The 19,851-nt window shown below is 43.2% G+C and overlaps 1 protein-coding gene across 11 annotated transcripts; it reads right to left on the reverse strand.

Moving 5' to 3' along the window:
* Positions 1-5,754: 5,754 nt before the first annotated feature.
* NMS (neuromedin S) lies at positions 5,755-17,379 on the reverse strand. 11 transcript variants are annotated; one of them, XR_011503848.1, is made up of 12 exons: positions 17,149-17,341; positions 16,587-16,709; positions 14,950-15,005; positions 14,612-14,650; positions 11,564-11,587; positions 11,415-11,468; positions 9,736-9,810; positions 8,638-8,673; positions 7,982-8,023; positions 7,171-7,276; positions 6,819-6,868; positions 5,761-5,920 (listed from the first exon to the last, which is right to left on the reverse strand). XR_011503848.1 is itself a non-coding variant. In XM_070511613.1 (11 exons), the coding sequence occupies exons 1-10, from the start codon at positions 17,285-17,287 to the stop codon at positions 6,830-6,832; spliced, it is 627 nt and encodes a 208-aa protein (XP_070367714.1). In that variant the 5' UTR covers positions 17,288-17,341; the 3' UTR covers positions 5,760-5,920; positions 6,819-6,829. The 11 variants fall into 11 exon arrangements, 8 of the variants coding, with proteins under 8 accessions (XP_070367721.1, XP_070367714.1, XP_070367720.1 ...); XR_011503850.1 differs by lacking the exon at positions 16,587-16,709 and having other exon boundaries at positions 5,758-5,920; XM_070511613.1 differs by lacking the exon at positions 7,171-7,276 and having other exon boundaries at positions 5,760-5,920.
* Between the last annotated feature and the right edge of the window lie 2,472 nt (positions 17,380-19,851).

The following is a 19,851-nucleotide window of genomic DNA, read 5'->3' on the forward strand; positions in this document are numbered from 1 at the left end:
GAAGAATATACCAGGGTTTTCCTATCTGGATGTCCTTACAAGTTACACAGTCTCTCATCCTCAGTTTATTTACCTGTAAAGCAGAGATGACAATACTAAATTTAGCAATGAGCTAAATCATAAAATATTAAAGTGAAGTAATACTAATATTTATTTTATATATATAATATTAAATCAAGTTTTTAAATGTACTAAAATTATCCAAAAGTAACCCCAGGAGTTCAGTCTGAGTGACCTGGATTATAAGCTACCTGGATTCTTTTCTGATGGGAGGGGATGCAGTCAAACTGAGATACTCAAGGGCTCCCAGGTTTCCAGATGCTGAGACTCTTGCTTTCCCAATTTCTGTAAATAGCCGGTCTATTTACGCACACTGCCTAACACCCGAGTTGTCTGTCTGTCCACTGACAAGGTTGATTGTTCTCACACCTGTCTCTTAAGAAGGGAAGAACTCCATGGAGAGGGGTTGAAGGATAGTGTCTCTCAGAAAAGCACAGGCCCCTGTGTGAGCATCAGCACCTGGCCGGGGCACACCATGAGGTGATTGAAGACTTGGGGGCCATCCTTCTCCTGCAACACTTGAGTGATACATTTGCCCATTACAGTTTGTTTCCCAGCCTATATGATATAACACTGTGGATTTCATTCCAAGTCCAACTGCATGACAAATACCGTAAAGGTCTGAGGTGAGAATTAAGTGAGATAAAGCACAGTGTTCATGCGCGCATAGCACAGTGCCCGGCACAAAGTAGTTACTCAAGGCCTTTGCTATCCAACACGGTTAGCTATTAGCCATATGTGGCTATCTAAGTTTAAATGAATTAAAGTTAAATAAAGTTATCAACTGAGAGAACCTAGAAGCAATGACACCTAGTAGCAATGAGCACACCTAGCCCCCAGATCTTGAGTTCTAATACCATCCTCCAACAAAAGAAGCCAGGGTTCCTTGGAGAAACTCCTGGTTCTAGCACTGAGGCAGGAAATATACAAGATGAGTCTGGAGTATCCTGTAGTGTCAGAAAGCAAGGAAGTGCTAAAAAAAAAAAAAAAAATCAAACCCACAATGATGGAGGTATGTCAAAGGGACACAGGAACCAAGTGAAAGAGCTTCCAATGGCCAAAGTTGGAATATTTTGAGCAACAAAATAAATAACATAGCATTGGATTATAACCCAAGGTATAAAATAAATCCATAAGTCCACACTGACATAAATACATGAGTGAATAGACAAATAGATGAGGGAAAATAGAGAAATCTCCTCTGCAAAATCCCAGATAATTTGTGTAGGTACTGCACCCACAAGGAGGTGGAACGTATAACTCCTGAAGTATGGGTTACCCAGCGACTTCCTTCCAAAGAGTACAGGATGGAAAGGGGGATAAAAGGTCACTTCACAGTGGAGACACCTGACAAATGACTTCAGTGAGGTGATCAGGGCCAAAAACAGTGACATGTCACATGGATAGTACACGCCCTTGATATGATGTCATCAGAATGGCACTTCACCTCTGTGGTCTTCCTCCTGAAAACCAATAACCCTGGTCTAACACAAGAAAAACATAAGAAAAAACCCAGGAGAGGGTCATCCTACAAAATAACTGACCAGTCCTCCTCAAAACTTCAAGGTCATCAAAAACAAGGGTCTGAGAGACTGTCACAACCAAGAGAATCCGAAGGAGATATGATGAAAAAATGTAATGTGGTGTCCTGGATGGGATCCTGGACCAGAAAAAGGACATTAGGTAAAATGTAAAGAAGTTAGAATAAATTATGGACTTTAGTTAGTAATAATCTATCAATATTCATTAATGATGACAAATCTATCATACTAGTGTAGGATGTTAATTATAAGGGAAACTTTGTATGGGGTATATTATAACTCGCTGTACTATCTTCACGATTTTTCTGTAAGTCTAAACCTGTTCTAAAACAAAAAGTTTATTTTTTTTAATTTAAAAAGTTAAAAATTCCATTCTCCAGTCATACAAGCTACATTTCAAGGGCTTAATAGCCGTATGTGTCTAGTGCTACAATATTGGACAGTGCAGTTAGAGAATATTTCCAGTATCACAGGAAGTTGTATTGGACAAAGCTGCTCTAGACATTAATTATTATATATAGCTAACATTTATCAATGAGCCAGTCACTATTCAAAGCCGTTTGTGTGCAGTATCTCATTTAGATGACACACAGCAAACACTGCATGTTAACTGTTATTAACCCTCACAACAAGCCTGTGGATTGGGTATTATTGTTAGCACTGTTTCAAAGATGGAGAAGTTGAGTGAGGGGCAGGCTGGAAAGGAAGGTAAACAACTTGATCAAGGTCTCACGCCGGGGTTCAGACCTCATCATTCTGACTCCAGGTCCTGTGGTCTTACTCCCTCTGCTGTGAGCCTCTGGCCTAAGGTCGCATCACATACAGAGTGAGCCACAGAGCAGGGATGGGAACAAAAGGCCTGTCCTTGTTCGCTGTGCCACACAGTTCCCGAAAAGCAGTGTGTTAGCTGCATTCATATGAATATTTTTCTGTTCATTCTGTTTGAGCTGTTCTCAAAAGGGATCCTGAATCTAAGGGGAGATTTGAAGAGGGTGAAAACTGCCTCCAAAGGAGCTGAATCTGAAAACTCGTGTTAAGGCTGGTTCTAGGCCAATCCTAGTACTGGAATGAGAGGGGGTCTTGGGGAAATAAGAAAAGTAGATACTGTGGTAGGCGTCCCGCATATAGAGTAGAGGAAGATGGGCACGGATGTTAGCTCAGAGCCAGGCTTCCTCAGCAAAAAGAGGAGGACTGGCAGTAGTTAGCTGAGGGCTAATCTTCCTCAACAACAACAAAAAAAACACAAACCAAAAAAAAAGAAAAGTAGATACTATAGGTCATATCAGTTTCTGGGAACAGTCCGTTGCTTTTAGTTGTCCAAGAACAAAGTGGACGCCTCATGAAGCAGTGAGCTTCATGCCCTGGAAGTGTTTGAATAGAGTATGGATAACCTCCCATCAGAACTGGTGAGCCCCAGCGGCACTGGCCGTGGGTTTGGACTTGCAAAGCCCTTGAAGGTTTCTCCTCACTCTAAGAGTCCATGATTCTGAGGATAAATGAAGAGAAAGAACACAACTCACCCATGAAAAACTCTTGCACTTTCTTCAAGATTGGCCTGGTTAAGAGCCAATATGTCTTATGTAGCTCTATTATCCCAACAGGGCTTGGCAGATGGCAGGCATTCAAGAGTCAAATGAGTCAATGAATGATTGTTTGTACAGTGAGATTCATGCAGACCTATTTGAAAAGGTAGAGGGGAAGCCAGGATGTGAGGGCTTGCAGAGAGGCATCTGGAACAGGGTCAGCGAGAGGGCTCTGAGCTCCGCAGAGCAATGACAGGCCATGGAACCCCGTCTTTGAATGTGGCCCCCAAAAGATGTGTCCATGTCCTAACCTTGGAATCTGTGAATGTGACCTCGTTTGGGAAAAGGGTCTTTGCAGAGATAATTAAGTTTTTCCTCCTTAATCATCCTAGATTAAGATATCATCCTAGATTAGAGTGGACCTTAAATCCGGAGACATGTATCTTTGTAAGAGAAGAGAAAAGGAGGAGACACAGAGACACAGGGAACTAGGCCTGTGAAGATGGAGGAAAACATTGGAGTGATGCTGTCAGAAGCCAAGAGGGACACTGAGAGCCACCAGAGTCTAGAAGAGGCAAGGAAGGATTCTCACTAAAGCCTTCAGAAAGAGCATGGCCCTAGTGATACCATTATGTGGGACTGTTGGCCTCCAGAACTGTGAGAGAATAAATCTCTGTTGTTTGAAGTCACGAAGCTTGGGAAAATTTTTTATGGTAGCCCTAGAAAACTAATGCAGGAGAGTAACATCAGAGGGAAGAAAGCAATTAGGCTTTTAACTGAAAAGCCTGAGCTCCATCCTGGACATGCTGCCAGTAGCTGTGTGGCCTTGGGCAAGTCACTTGGCCTTTCTGGGCTGCTTTCCTCAGCAGCACATGAGAAGGTGGGGCTGAATGATCAATGAGGCCCATGCCCACTCCAGGGTTCTAAGGGTCCCTTTCACAATTCTGTGCTGGCTGGACATGTCCCTGATCTCGTTGAGGCTGTCAGTGACCCTGTGCATTGGGTTGAGCTGTGGCCTCTCCCCATAAAGTGACCATCAGTGCTAAGAAGGCGGGGCCTTGCCCATCCAGTGGCTGATATTTGGCCTAAAACTCAAACTTATGTGAAGGGACACCCAGGTAGTGTGACCTCAGAGGCTCCTTTTCATGGGAAACCAGGCTAAAAACAGCCCAGCACTACATGCAGGGAGGACGCCTTCTCACAGGGCAGAAGCTGTGAATTATAGTCCAGTTTCTTCTCTGGATTTATTGTGCATCACTGGGCACTGCTGTGGGGAAAGGGGGTGAAGTGATGTCTGAGATTGCAAAGTCTATCTCCACCTCCCCATCATCGGAGTCTGGCTTAGCAAAGGAAGAGTTTTTAGCTCAAATAGCATTCCTTAGAAGCAGTGGTCCTCTCCACCCACCCCTCACCCCCTTAACCATCATCTGCCAGGCAGGCCCGGTGCCAAGGGTATGATCCTCCACTGGGGCGGAATTTATCATCACTGGCTTAGCAAAGAGGATTCTGGGCATGATTTGGGGTAGAAACAGCCAACCTTGGTCACCGCAAAATCTTGAGACTTGCCTTGAAGACTTGCCTTGGCAGCGTCTCATACTAATGCTGTGCTCCCCCCACCTTCTCTGGGATGTGTGGGGCTGAGTCGGCGCTGCCTGTGCTGGCAGGGCATGGAAGCACCTGGAGGCCAAACCCGCCCCGCTCCCTACCTACTGCACGGCCTCAGGCCAGCCCTTGACCCCTGCAACAGCACCCTGCACTCAGCAACACGTCACGTGGAGTTAGGTTTGCTCAGCTCATCTCTGCGTGGCAAGATCTACCGTCGTAAAATACTCTATTTGAGAAAATAGACTTGAGACATTGCAAAAGCTTATAAATGCTAAAATAAAAACTAATCCTAAAGTGTGATGTCTAAATTACATTTTAAAAGGATGACTGGAATTTGATGCAAAGCTTGAGAAGCTTAAAAGAAGGAAGGTCCAGTGCAGTTTAGGGTCATCGCGTGTGTCATAGACTCCCTCCCCACATTGCTGCCCGTCTTCTGCGTCACCGTCTGCTCCTTCAGGTGATCTTGGGAGGCCTGCGAGTCAGATACTCTTTACAGAGGAGGAGCCTGAGAAGGGAAAGGGCTGAGCCTCGTGCTTCTGGAGGAGTCTGGAGTTGTTATGTGTTAATGCTGGACCTCAAGGCCCTGGTCGCAATATGGAAGCAGCCCTCCTTAGGGCTAGTCCCTTTGGTGCTGTTTGTGTGATGAAAATCCTCTTTGAAGTCTAATTAGAGCCAACACTCATTGAGCGCTCGCTGTACCACCACAGTAAGCCCTTTCCATAGTCATCTGCTCAGTCATCGCAAAAATTATGTGAAGGTCCTGTTGTTACCAACCCCATTTTACTGTGGAGGAGACTGAGGCACAGAGACGGGAAGTGACCAGGCCAAGGTCCCCCAGCTGAAAAGTGGAGGAGTCAGCGTTTGAAGTCAGCCAGTCTATCCCCAGCCCACGATCTCAATTCTCCATACTAAGATCATTGGGGCACGCTAAAACAATACCCCAAACCAGCGTGTGTGAAAAATACATATCCCATTATTTAAAAATATCCCTGATCCCTCCCCCAAGACTTCCATTAAGAAATGAAAATGTTGTGTCAACGCTGCTTTATTTTTTACACAACTGAATATTCTAGTGAGCACAGAGTGAGAGAATCATCTTTAAATATTGTTCACAGAAAGAAAAATTTGACATTTGTTCAAAATAATTGCTCTGTTGCCTCATCTGATCCAGCTTTCCTTTGCCACTGAATTCTGAAAAAGAGAAGACAAATGTACAGCTCAGATCAAATTGTTCTCAGAATCGAGACGAGGCCCATGGGCTGTTATTATATAACATATTTTAAAATTATGCCTCAATTTGACATGTCATAAATGCCCGTAATGGGTACTTATTTGTCTTCGCTGTAACTAATTAGGCCATTAGGTCTGCGTGAGTGCTGTGGCCTCGGGGAGCCTCTTCGCCTTGTTTTCTCCTGAGTGGCTCTGTTTCCCAGCATCTGGACCGCTTTCTCAGGCACCTTGGCCTGCCTGGGCCCTGGGCGCTGCCAGCAGGTCAGGGTCCGGCTCCAGGAGGGGGGCTGTGACTCATCTGCAGGACAGCAGCCTCCTGTCCCTGGGCCTGGTCATCACGGGAGACAGAGGAGGCCCGGAGCTGCCCCGGTGCATGGACTTCTGCTTCCACGGGCCCGAAGGCCAAGGAATCTCCCCAGATTCAAACTCTGGGTCTCAGAGCACCATTGAATGGAGGGGCTAGGCTTGCCCGGCCACACTCTGAAATGTTGCCACTGTTGGGAGCTCCCCACCCCAAGCATGCAGGGGCGTTTTCTTCCCTCCTCAGAAGGGTCAGGTGAGAAGTCCTGGGGACCAGCTGGGCTGCATGGAGCTCTCATCCCCTCAGCTGCTGAGACAGCACACCTGCAAACAGCCGGCACAGAAGCAAAGGCTGTGTTGTTTGCCTGGATAGCCTGCTTCTGCCAGGCTGCAGGGAGGGTCCCTGTGGTGCTGAGAACAGGAAAAGAAGGGGCAGGGGGTCCTCAGAGGTTCCACATGGCCTCCGTTTCTTTGGACTATCACCTCTCTGGCTGCCTCTCCTTCCCCCTAGTCGGACACATGACACTGCTTGGAGGAGAAGAGCCGCAATGAGCCTGACCTTGGACTATCCTACCCGGCATTATCTTCAATGCTTCTTCCATTCCTTGGCTGAAAAAAAAGGAGCAGCTTACAGATACTGAGACAAAACTACCTGGAACTTATTTCTTGGCTTCAGATTCTTTCTCTCCTGGGCCGTAAGGCCTTGTTCTCCTAACTGGGATGTCAGCAGCCTCCTTGGGGCTCTCCTGTCAAGTTCCAGCCCCATTCTAGTCTGTTGGTCCCCTGTGGCAGGGCTCCAGGACCCTTGCTGTTCCTATGCCCCATCACTGCCCCCACCCCACCGCTCCAGCCCTTAGCCTCTGTTTAGGTGTCAGGATGATCTTCAAACCATTTGTCACAGGACTTCTCACCCAAAGACATCATGGACACCCACTGTTTCTCAAAGCACTTTCCGAAGAACAACTAATCACGGTCATGCAAATTAAAATGGTGCACGTGGTGGGGTGGGAAGCAGTTCTGTGGTGAAAGTTTGAGAAACACATGATTAAGTCGTGTTAAACAGGTTGTTTCCTGCAAGACCTGCTGCTGTGCCCTGTAAACCTTCGAGAACGTTGGGTGCAGTGTTTTCCAATCTTGTTTGATCTCTATAGAGCATCTCTCAGCACCAAGGACCCACAGAAGGCAGTCTGAGGGGCACGAGTCCAGTAGTCTGATTTACACATCTTTCCAAGGCAGACGCTGAGGACCTAGCAGGTGAAGCTTAGCTAGTGAGTGGCAGATCACAAACTTTTAGCTCTCTGACTCCGTGACCTTTGCAAGAGGCTCCAAGTCCTCTGGGAAGGAGCAGAGGATGGTACCTACACTGCTATTTCCAGTGTGTTTTGGGGCCAAGTATCCTGGACCTTTATGCTCAGGAACACGGACTACAACTCTGATTGGTCCCCATATCTGTCCATCAGCAGAACTCCCGCCCCCCACCCCTGGGCTCCCAGAGCCCTAGTTCTCTCAGCCCTTGTCCTTCTGGATGCCCTTTCCTTTACAAGCATCAAGCTTCTAGGAGGAGACTTTGAGAGTCATCCCCTAAGCAAAGGGTGAGAGAGTCCTTACAATTATTCACCAGTTTGCCATAGGGCACTGGCTGGGCTCATTCTGCAGGAAATCCATAATTGGGTGGCAGGGGGAAATCGGGGTTAAAAACAGAAAAGAGGAAATGTGTTATACCCTGAAAAGGAACAATGCTCGTCCCAAGGTGGCAGCGTGATCCTGAAACATAAAAACACAAACCATCCTGCAACCACGTTGTGCCAAATGTTGTGCCAAATATCGTTAAGAGATGCCTATGGCAGCGGTTTTCACAATGAGGTCCCCACACCAAAAGCATCAACACCACCTGGGAACTTGTTAGAGATGCAAATTCTCAGGCCCCTACTGAATCTCCAGCTGGGGCCCAACCATCTGAATTTTCACAAGGCCCCCGGGTGTTTACGGTGCACAGTCCACCTGGAGATGCACTGGTATACGGGCTTCATGCCACTTGCAGTATGTCTCCCCAAGTTTGTACAACTGGCCTGTGGACCCCCGAGCCAGAGAAAGCAAATCCTCAGGAGCAGATGGCCCCAGGCGGCTCATTTGTGAGACTGGAGATGAATTTAAACAGCCAGAGGCCGTGCCCCATGATTCCTTTCTGCCTCAGGATAAGCCCAGGGAAACCCAAATTAAATGCTCAGCCTCAGAGAAGATCTCAGGGGCATATCATGAGACAGTTCTTTCCAGAAGTGATCTAAAGGGGCTGCAAGGCGGCCCAGCTCCATGCCCTTCCCTGTCCTTCTCGAATCTATCTTTCTTTGGGGGTTGTGTTCTCCACGGGGTTTACATACCTTCCTGGTAAAGTCCACTGCCACAGCCCCCGAGTCCTGGGAGGGAATGAGGCAGAGGTTAATATAACGGGAACCATGTCCCCAAGGCTCACAGTTGTTCTGTGTGATCCTGCAACTCCCTGGTTCTGTTCCAAGGTAGCCAGAAGTTAAGTGCAAAAAAGCAGCTCATGGGAAGGGCTAACCATGTAGCCGGTAATAATTTCCTGCCTGGACAGGCTAGCGTGTTTTCTTGATTGAGTTACCATTTGTGTCCAGGACAATGTTAAGTTTGCTCACTCTTCCCAACACCCTCAACTTGAAATTAACCCCCGGTTTTGGCAAGTGTTCCAGCATACGCCATTTCAGCTTCTTCAGATTGTCTTTGCCTGTGGGTCTGGCCTAACAATGGAGTCAAACTCAACCTGGAAGGCTGCGGGGAGCAACGGATCAAACATACTACTGCCCATGCTTACGATGACCAAGGGATTGTCCAGGAACTGAGCAGTTTCCTGGGGGTCTTGGCATTTTCAGAGCAAAAACTAGGAAAATCCTGGGCAAACTGGGATGAGATGGTCATCCTACTTTGGCTCAGTGTCCAAAAAAATTTCTTTATTTGCTACCATGCAACAAAACTTTGATTGACATTTTAACAGATTCAGCTATTACTGAAACTAGTAATTTATAAACTTAAAAAAATTTATAAAGCAACAAAGCTCTGAGATATAGACAAAAGGTCAGATGGGGCAATGGGAAGCAGAGAATATCACCAAGGCAAATGTTCATGTCAAGAGGCAGAGGAAGGGCCAGGGAAAGTCAAAAAACAACACAAAAACCAAAATGAAACATGTAGCTGAAGAGAGCAAAAGAGAGGATGTCACTACCTTGAGCCACAGGCCCTCCCTCAGCCCTGAAGCCACCATGCGGGGTTACAGTGGAGAGACTGAGGCGCGGGAAGGTTAAAGGACTTGTGCAAGGTCAAAGGGCCAGAGCTCCCTCCCAAGGTGGAGACTTAGAGTCAAGGAGAGAATGCAAGCGAGCCCCAAGGCAATGACACACATTTACCATGGTTACATGAGCTTTTAGTGGCACAAAAATATGGTGGAAGAAAAAAGCACATACGCGCTGCAGGAATCTTTTCATCCTTCTATCGGCGAGCTTTGCAGCCAGACGCATTAAAGGGTGCACGGGAGGAAACTGCAACAGAGAGGCGCCATGAGGTCAGACACAGCACTGGGACACAGCCCAGGGCTATGCACAGTCCTCTCCACTCACTCCCTTACAAATGGGTTTAATTTTCAGAGCAAAATCCATTTCTGAGCCTAAGCTTGAAGTTTTATGTTTTCAATAAAGAATCGCTTGCCTTGATAGCAGGTTTCAATTCCAACACAACACTTAAAAATATTCCCTTAGAGTAAATCAGACTTTTATCTGGATGAACCCCAAGCATGCCATCCTTCTGGTGTGGAGTGCATTGTCCCAGAGAAGCATCTCCAGGCAGATCCTTTCTCGCAGGTGTGCTCTCCTCACCTGACGGGTGAGGTGGAAGGGCAGCATCCATAACCTTCTCCCTGGTGCATTTCATTTCCCTGTTCTTGTCTGTGAGTGCCCGCACGCACACAGACATACACACCTGTATCTTATCTAGTCTTTCTGACTCCTCCCTGAGTACTCTGACTCAGAGTAAAGGGTAATTTGTGTCACAGACAGAGCTTAGCTTTCCCCTTCCATTGTCCTTGCTCCCTTTGCAGCGCCCATGGCCCTTCTTGACAATATCCTCGTCCTTACCTGATCCCCATTCCTAGACCTATACCTCTGATGAGTCTTTGCCTCTTAAGGAAAAAATATTTTGCTGAGTCTTTGTTCTTTTAAGGATCTTCCTGAAGATTGGAAAGCCTTGATTGCATAAATAAGTGACTTTCTAATGGAAGAATTTCAGTTGCTGGGACTGGGCGCCTGAATTAAAAATTATATTCCATGACCTTCCCAATATTCCTCAAATCATACCCTGCAGAAAGTGTCTTATACGACCTGCTCCCAAGGGTGACTCAAGTTTATAATAAGAAAGTTAGAGGCGATGCCTCTCATTCCCATAGCACGTCCACAGCATGGCAGTTACGGAAGGTGCACACCCCTGACCACTGTGGGGGAAATGCTGCTTGACACTTTCCAAAATTTGAAAAATGGAAGGTGACATGGAACAACATAAACAGAGCTCAATATTTACCAGGTTCTTCTTGTACATCTCTTTAAGTGCATAATAAAAAGTTATTTCTTACTTATTTTTTAAGATGAGCTCAGCCTCAGCATTCTGGCTTTTTTTTTTTTAAAGATTGGCCCTGATCTAACACCTGTTGCCAATCTTCCCCGCTTTTATTTTTCTTCTCCCCCAAGCCCCACCAGTACATAGTTGTATAATCTAGTCGTAGGTCATTCTGGTTGTGCTATGTGGGACACCGCCTCAGCATGGCTTGTTGAGTGGTGCCATGTCCACACCCAGGATATGAACACATGGAACCCTGGGCCACTGAAGCGGAGTGTGTGAACTTAACCACTCAGCCACAGGGCCGGCTCCAAAAAGTTATTTCTCATTTTTTTTCTATAATTTATTCTCTAACTTTTCAGATCTGTCAGCCTCCCAGCACCCCCACCCTGCAGCCCGGGAATGAGCACTGACGAAGCCATTAGCCAGTGTCTGGAGGCCCTGCTCTTCTGCTATCTGCACGTATTAATTAGGAAGAGATAAAAGGCATGCGGAGGGGAGTGACTTTACAGAAAGATGATTACGATAAAATACTGACCCCAGTTTTAACTGGATGTGTCGGCTCCTGAGTTCTGGAGTAGTGAAATAAAAACTATAGGAGAAAAGGAAGTTGATTTTAGTACTAAGTGTCACTTGCCGCGAGCGTGGAAGTCGCATGCTTTAGTTACTGGGCTGGGTGGCACTCACCCTTTTGCATACATCTTGATCACCCTGGAAAGAGAATTGTGAGAAAAGCTACATGGAATCTTAGTGAGGCAGGCAACTGACAAGGTTTCAGTGTAAGTCACACCAGGGACCTTACCAATCTAAAAAGAAATCCATACACAAACTGAATAAGACTATAGTCAATGCAGTGCCCAATAAAAAAAGAAAGTTGCCAGCAATACATCATTATTTTAAAATTTAATCTCACTTCACCTTTTTGATCTTCAGGAGAGAAACGTGCTCTACGATTCAGCAAAGCAACACCCCAATCAATTCACAGATAACTATCCAACTCTGAGGTGGAATAAAATAATGATTGCAATTTTTAATTTGCTGCTGGGTATACCCTAGAATTCAGTTTTTTTAGAGGTGGTTCAAATTGACCAAACTTTTTTCCCCAAAAAAGTCTCCACACGAATCCTCACTCTCCTTGCAGAAAGCCCCGCTCTTCCTTTCCGCATCCTTGTCAGAGCACCGCCGTGCCCTCGTTTGCGTGGATGACAGCCCAGGAAGAGCTGCACAGGCTCTGAAGAAGGCATCTCAGAAAACAACGGCACAGGTTTCCATGGCTGTATGTTATATCAAATTGCTGGAGATGATTACTGTGAATGAACTTTTAAATATGCTGCTCTGGCTACATTGATCAGCCGCACCCCATTCACATTTAAACGTTCTCGAAGCAGCTCAGACTTCAATCAAGACAGAAAATGAAAGTTGTTAATAACACTGCTAATTTTGTTGCTGTGAATACAATTACATCTTCCCGCATAGTTTGTGGATAGCTTCTGCGGTGAAAGCAGCCAATGCACATATATGCACACACACACGTATGGGCACACACACACAGATACACACTAGAATTAACCAACGTTACTAATAGCAGAGGCTCTGCAGAAATTAACTATTTCCTTATGATCACCGCTTCTAAATCTGCAGAAAGTATTTACCCTTTTTACAGCTCCTGGTCTCCTTGTCAGCATCTGTTCACAATGTAGTGAGAGAGTGTGTGTGTGTGTGTGTGTGTTTTGGACACTTATTGAGCAGACAATTGTTTTTTGTACCATGTTCATCAACTTTATATCACTACTTTTTAGGCCAAAAAATACCAAGGAATTTGAAGATGCTTTTTCAGGTGCTAAACATCACTCTCAACATTTCATATGGACTTTCCTTGCTTTTTTCTTTTTAGAGAAAAAGCATATTTTAAATTTTACTTATCTATCTTGTTTATTATTTATTTCTCCAACTAGAATATAAGTTCTATGAGAGCAGGTGGTTCACTGCTGTATCTCTAGCTTCTGGCACATGGATGCTCTCAATAAATATCTTTTTTCACATGGATGAATAATAGGGTTGTGTTCATAAGAATCTATTGCCCTTTTTCCCATCTAAACTTCTTCTGATCCCACATCAAGACCAGAAACACAAAACACCAAGAGTTTCTGCAGGTGCCATTATTTGCAGAACGTGACTGCTTTCTGAGCTGCCTCAAGATGAAAGTCCTCTGGAGACAGAGAGCTGGACTCCTCTGGAGACCAGAACTGCAAGTGGACTTAGAGCCCAGATCACTCATCCAGACACCGGATAACTGAGGGACCCAAAGCCCCAAGAGAGGAAGTGACATGCCGGAGGTCACATATGAAGGCAGCAGCAAGACCAGGAGGAGCCACAGTCTCTCTGTTAATAGCTTTACAATATTGGTAATTTTGTTCACTGAGCAACTCCTTAGCCTTCTGCAACTGGAAACAATGAACAGGATCAGTTTGGGAAAATGGAGAAGGTGGAGGGAAATTCATTCCAAGTGGACCATTGCACTTGGGGAACCCCATAACCCAACTGAATACTGCATGTAGCGCATGTGACAGTCACACTTCCACTTCCTCTGCTTATGTAGAGGATGCTCCCGCAGTCCTCATGTGAGGGATAGGGAAGCCCCTCCAGAGTGGGGTGAGGAGGCAGTGGTAAGGAGATGGAGAACTGAGTTCTTGTCCTGAATTTTTGCTCCAGGTACCAAGGCTATAAAGATTAGTTGTAAAGATGAGAGATGACAATTGCTTTCAAACACATGCATAATTGTAAACTGAAAATAAGAAGAAATAGGCTAATATGTTTATGAAGTTTAAGAGAGAAAGTGATGTTTGAGTCTTGAAAGGTGAAAATTAGTTGCATCAAGAGACAATGGTAACAGCTTGCACTTAAGTGCTGTTATTTACCATGTTCTAGACACTGTTGAAAACACTTCACAAATATTAAAGGAACCAATACTCACAATAACATTATGAGGCTAGTACCACCACTATTCCCTATTAGAGATGGGGAAACTGAGACATAGAGACATTAAGAAACTTTCCAAGGTTAGGTAGATCTGAGTTTCGAACCAATTAGTTTTAGAGTCTGTGCTGTTAACCACAGCCTGTGAAGGAGGTAAAGGCATTTTTGACTAAGGAAAAGCCTGTGGGTATAGTGCCTGCTGCGTTTGGGGAATAGTAGAAGTTCAATGTGGCTGGAGCATGGTGTGCTGCGGGGTGAGGCAGGGGAGGGAGGAAGAGATGTGACTCAAGGTGAAAACATACAGTCTATGATAAGAATCATGGACTCTACTCTGATACCATCCCCTTGCACTTTTGATTGAATCAACATCACTCTGCATCCATTGAAATATTTCTGTTGTGGTTGCTGTAATTACGATTAGGTCCTTTATGTGAGATCTATTGTGTTGGAGAATTGTTATATCATGGTATATCAGTTTGTAATGTATGTTATGATACGTCATAACATATACAGTTAATGTAATTATATATGTATATAAAATTATGATAATTTTAGGAATACATATGAACTACAATATTTTATGGTAATTTATATTTAAGAGTTTCACTTATTTCTTAAAACTATACTCTTACACACACACTTATACATACACACGCCTGTAGGTTGCAAAAGAGCATGCTTATTACAAACATCAACTATGGCGTAAATGTGTGCATTGTTATAACCAGAAGAATTATCATAGGAATTTTTTTTTTTTACCTTAGATTGCCTAGAAAGAGTTGTCCAATATGGCAGCAGCTAAAAAAATGAAGGAAATGAATCAAAGATAAGTATAAATTCTTAGTCAACAGAATTCTATTACAACACAAATAGAATTCTAAAATTGTCCCGTTTATGAACCTTGCATTATCTTCTCACACAATCGCAGTGAATTTCAGCAAAACTCCCAGGATGCCTTAAATGAGGCCATGAAAGTGGCAACAGTGAGTTCCTGCTGCAGCCAAGAATCTTATCTTAAAATAGTTTTAACATTATCCACATGATATTTTCAAGACCAAGACTAAATAAAAATCTCACATTACCGAACAACAGCATACCTTAAGCCACACAATATCCAAGCCATCCGGAGGATCAGCTAAGGGTTGGGGAAATCCTATTGTGAGAAATCATAAAAATATCAATTAGGAGAAAAGAGGTCATAGCATTGCCTTTTAAATCTTACCATGAAAAACATACAGAGATTCTATTCATACAATGTTGTTAAAAGAATTTACAAGGAAAACAAACTTCTACCTACCACTAGCAAACCTGAGATTTGTACTAACATTAATTTAGAATGGCATGTTTTTTTATTTACCAGGAGATAACAATACAAGAGTTATCAACTCAGGAAAGAGGGAAAAAATACCTAGGTAAAAACTTGATTTGTATTTTGAAGGAATTTATGGGGATGGAACATCAGGAAATGGTGTTCAACAAAGTACGTGCATCAGAATCACCCTCAGAACTTTTACAAAATGTGGATTCTTGTCTCTCTGCTTCATCAGACTCTTCAGGGGGAGGGCTGTGGGGAAGGTTGCTACCAGCATGCAGCTGGATGCTGCGCCAGTCAACTTGTGTCTGACCTAAATGAAGTCTTTACCTCATTTGCATATGAGAGAACACTTGGAGGAGTAGCTATTACTGCAGTTGAAAGAATCAATCGGATAGGGCAGAACTAACAAGATGAAACTAAATGGGATGAATATAAAACGAAAGATTTTTAAAATGTGGGACACGGAATATCTGGCATATATATATACATATATATAGTGAGTGATATTTTGCTCCCTGCAATCTTCTATGAGCCAAGAAAAAGCTAACGTAATCTTGTCTTGTATTCAAATAACAGTGTCCAAACATTGAAAGGTAATAACGCCATTTAAAATGATAAGATATGTGGTAAAGTTAGAGGAACCAAGCACAGTTTTCATTGGCAAAGAGAAATATTACGAAGTGTATGTTAACTGCCTTTAAATATTTTGAGAACTTTTGTAAGAGATATTAATCTTATATCCCCAAAGGGCAGAGCTAGGGCTATCGGATAGAAGTTACATGTGATCAGGTTTCAGCTTAGTGTAAACAAGTTTTTGATGATTTGAGCCATTCAAAAAATGCAAAGTAATTTAAACCAATCCTTTTAAGAGGGTCTGTGTTAACAATACCTTCAGAAAGACCATCAGGGGCCTACCCTCAGAGAACATAAAATCAAACAGGAAAAAGAGGGAGATGGATACAAATATATAGACAGATAAGTAAAAGGTAATAACAAGTTTCCAAAAGTGTAATATAAACAAGATTCTATTGAGGCCCAGAGGAGGCAGCTACAGGCTGTCTTAGTCTGGTAGTGAGTTGCATGTCACTGAAAGTAATCAAATAGGGAAATCACAGAGGAGATCCCTGCTCTCCGTGAGAGGTTCAAGTAGATGACTAGATGGTCTCCACAGTTCTTTGCAATAACTAGGTTTTGTGATCACACTGCAGGGTGGCAAAAGAAGTATACCATTTGAAATATATTTTCTGTTTGAATATAGTTTCTACTCCCCTAAATCAAAATTCTAATGGAAAAATCCAAAATTTTAAAATAATCCGTGTTTCCAACCGTAGCTATTCGGGCACCACATCCTTCCCTGCATCATATGGCACGTTAGCTGGTGAAGGGAAGCAGATTCTGGCTGCTAACCCCATGACTCACCCCTGATTCCCTGTAAACGCTTGGTTCTCGGACATTGGCCAAGCGACGTCCGCGTCCGGTCAGCACCTCGGACAGCGCCGCAGCCCGGGAAGACTCGGTGTCTCTGCTGCGCTGAGATCCTGCCTCCCAGGAGCCCCAGAGAAAAAATCCTCAGGAGCCGCCCCTCTCCAACTGTCCCTCACTCCTCAGTCTTTGGGTCTGTAAACTAAATTTTATCGTCCTTGTTCTCATCTCTTCAGAACTCCAGAAGAACAAATGTTTAATTTGGAGTCATTCCCGAACTCATATTCCTCACAGTTTCAGCATGGCATCCTCTGGACAGTCCTAGGGCAGGAGCTGTTTAAAGACAGTTCCATGGGGGATGTCCCCTCCTCTGATAAAAGGCTGCGGCACCCGGCTCTGTCCACTATCTCTTAAAGGTTGGAGACAGATGAGAGGGTGGAAATGGGGTAAGTGAGGGAATAACATTTGCCTGCCCCTGAACCACCCTGAAGGACCAAGGGCTGTCTCAGTCCTTCTTAGAGCTCAGACCAACTGGGGTCTGATGAAGAGGTCCCCTTACCTGAAGAGGGGATCTGTAACATGCAGAAGCAATAGATGGCCAGGATGGAAGAGAAGAGGGGAAGAAGATGTTTCATTTTCAAAGTCCGCTTTCTCTTTACTGGCCACAGATGAGTGCCGCCAGGACAGGAATACAGCATTTTTCCAAGTTCCGCAGGCAGAGGCAACTCTCCTCCCTGCGTCTGATCGGCCCAGTCCAGAAGGGACCTTTATGTGCAACGCCCCGGAGCCCATTGGCAGAGTACCAATCAGCTTTGCACAGGAGGACCCTGCTTTTCTCATAAATGTCATGCTGGGCCCTTATTTGTAGAATAATATTCTCCTAGTGTAGGCATTGTAGACAATCATCTTTTTCAACCTAGCAATAAAAATAAAAAGCAGAGAGTCATAATTGTTATTCCCTAGTGGTGTGAGAAACATTTTGAACTCAAGAAAGGCTTTTTTCCTTTTTTAAATCAAAGAACTGGACATATATCTATAAATTCTTGCATGATGAAGTCTTATTTCCAAAGAGGTTATTTTCCATTTTTACAAAGGATGTTCTGCAGTCGTTCGTGCATCTGAGAACAAAATTTGGAGTCCTGGATATAAGATCAAATGAAACTTAAAAGTTCAATTAAGGTTTTTTTAAAAAAAAAAAAATCGTGGTTGGAAATTAGACTCTTAAAGCTTTCTCCAGATTTATTTATATCAACAAGTTAAATATTTCAAATTAAATCAGTATTCAAGAAAACATGATAATGTTTAATAATAATAATAACGGCAATAATAAAATGACTCCATCTACTCAGCTCTTATCTGTTTTAGGCATTTCACACAGGTTATTTCATGTAATTCTCATGGAAAACCCAAAAGAAATGTATTATTATCTTAATTTTATGAATGGGAGAATTGAGGCTGGGAGAGATTAAGGAACTTGTCCAAGGTCACCAAGCCATCAAGGATGCAGAGCAGGAATTTGGACCCAAGGGTATCTGAGCCCAGTCATGTCTTTAAGAGTGTGAAATTTTAGCTGATAAGTCATTTTTTTCTTAAAAGAGCCTCCTTGAGCTTGGATATGGGATAGAAAGAAGGAGAAAGAATGAAGTCAGCTATTTCTTGCAAAAGTGGAAATATATTTTTCGTAAGTGAAACATATCCTTCCATTTTTTTCATTATGTTTATTTTTGATCTTGCTCTTTTAAGGATTAGCAGGTAACTAACAGCTGTTGGATGCTTATAAGGTGCCTCAGACATGTTAATACTTTACCTAAGTTGTCTTATATAATTTTTTAAATGAGTGAACTTTTTAAGAATAATTTTGGGTAGGAGTTGCTCAAAATGGACTGTTTATTCATGACTTAAAAGGTGGCATTTTGCTAAAAAATTTCTAATTCATAACAGAGTGGGAATTATGAACTAGTTTTAGCCATAATATTTTGCCTACTTCCTTGAGCCAGCAAGAAATAGAGACTTCTATTTGTTACAGTATTTATCACTTTGGTTCATGAGAATAACCCAAGGTCTTTAAACATCAGCAGAGATTATGTCTTTGTTTTAAAATACACCCACTACCTAACAGCAAGTCTTTACTGAATGAGAGGAAAAAATGAACGAATGCTTTTTGAACACAAACCATTTATCTATATGGTATTAAACACAACTACTAATGGACATTTTAGACACAACACACACATAACAGCAAAGGTTTGTGGCAGTTCTGTTAAGTGACAATCAACAAGTACTTTTTGAACATCTGGTCTGTGTCTACCACAAACAAATCTATGATAACTCTGATTGGTATCAAATTTATTTCACGTTTCCTTTGCATCTTTTTTCCTTTGCACATTATTTCTCAGATATTCAGGATAAAAAATAAAAATATTATTTTTAATGCTAATTTAGAAATAGGAAAAAGGAAAAAAAAGAAAAAGTCTGCATTTAACAACTTTATTGTGGACTGAATTGTGTGCTCCCCGAATTCATTTGTCAAAGCTCTGAGCCCCAACCTGACAGTATCTAGAGTCAGGGCCTTTCAGGAGGTAATCAGGGTTAAATGAGGCATAAAGATGGGGCCCTAACCCAATAGGACAGGTGTTCTTATAAGAGGAGGAAGAGACACCAGCAAGCCCTCTTTGTCTGCACACGCACAGAGAAAAGGCCACATGAGGACAAGGGAGAAGGCACTGCCGGAAATCTCAAGAGAGAATTCTCACCAGAAACCAGTCTCACTTTCACCTTCATCTTGGACTTCCAGACTCCAAACTGTGAGAAAATAATTTTGTTGATGTTTAAGCTACCTGGTCTGTGGTCTTTTGTTATGGCAGCTGGAGCAGACTAATAAAAACACAGAGTTTTTTTTAGCCAATTCAATAAAAAAATCAAAATAAAATAATGAAATGAAAAGTAAAATTTGTAAACTCTCATTATTTCAAATGATATGATTATCTACCCAAAGGAATCAAATTATTAGCATGAATAAGAGTTTACCAAAATGGACAGATTTAAAGAAAACTATTTTTAAATGTATTGGTAAATGTAAATAGCTTTAACACTACGAAATACTGAGTACTAAACCAAAGAACGAACGTGCAATGTATTAAAAAAGAAAACTACACCACTTTACTGAGGGACATACAGGAATATGTGAGTAAATGAAAAGGCAAATCATGATCCTTGACAAGCAGATTCAGGGTTGCTAAAGGTTCAACTGCAGGCAAATTAA

This window comes from Equus asinus, chromosome 6, assembly GCF_041296235.1.
Source record: "Equus asinus isolate D_3611 breed Donkey chromosome 6, EquAss-T2T_v2, whole genome shotgun sequence".
NCBI lineage: Eukaryota > Metazoa > Chordata > Mammalia > Perissodactyla > Equidae > Equus > Equus asinus.

Bases quoted from the DNA above. Each gene is read 5' to 3' on its own strand.
- NMS (XM_070511613.1), bottom strand. From the start codon at position 17,287: ATGCTGTATTCCTGTCCTGGCGGCACTCATCTGTGGCCAGTAAAGAGA. The intron at 11,469-11,563 runs GTGAGTGCCACC...TTTCTCCTATAG, and splicing joins ATCAAGATGTATGCAAAAGG to TTTTTATTTCACTACTCCAG. The intron at 6,869-7,981 runs GTATAACACATT...CTTTTTTTTCAG, and splicing joins GAGCATTGTTCCTTTTCAGG to CCAAGGAATGGAAGAAGCAT.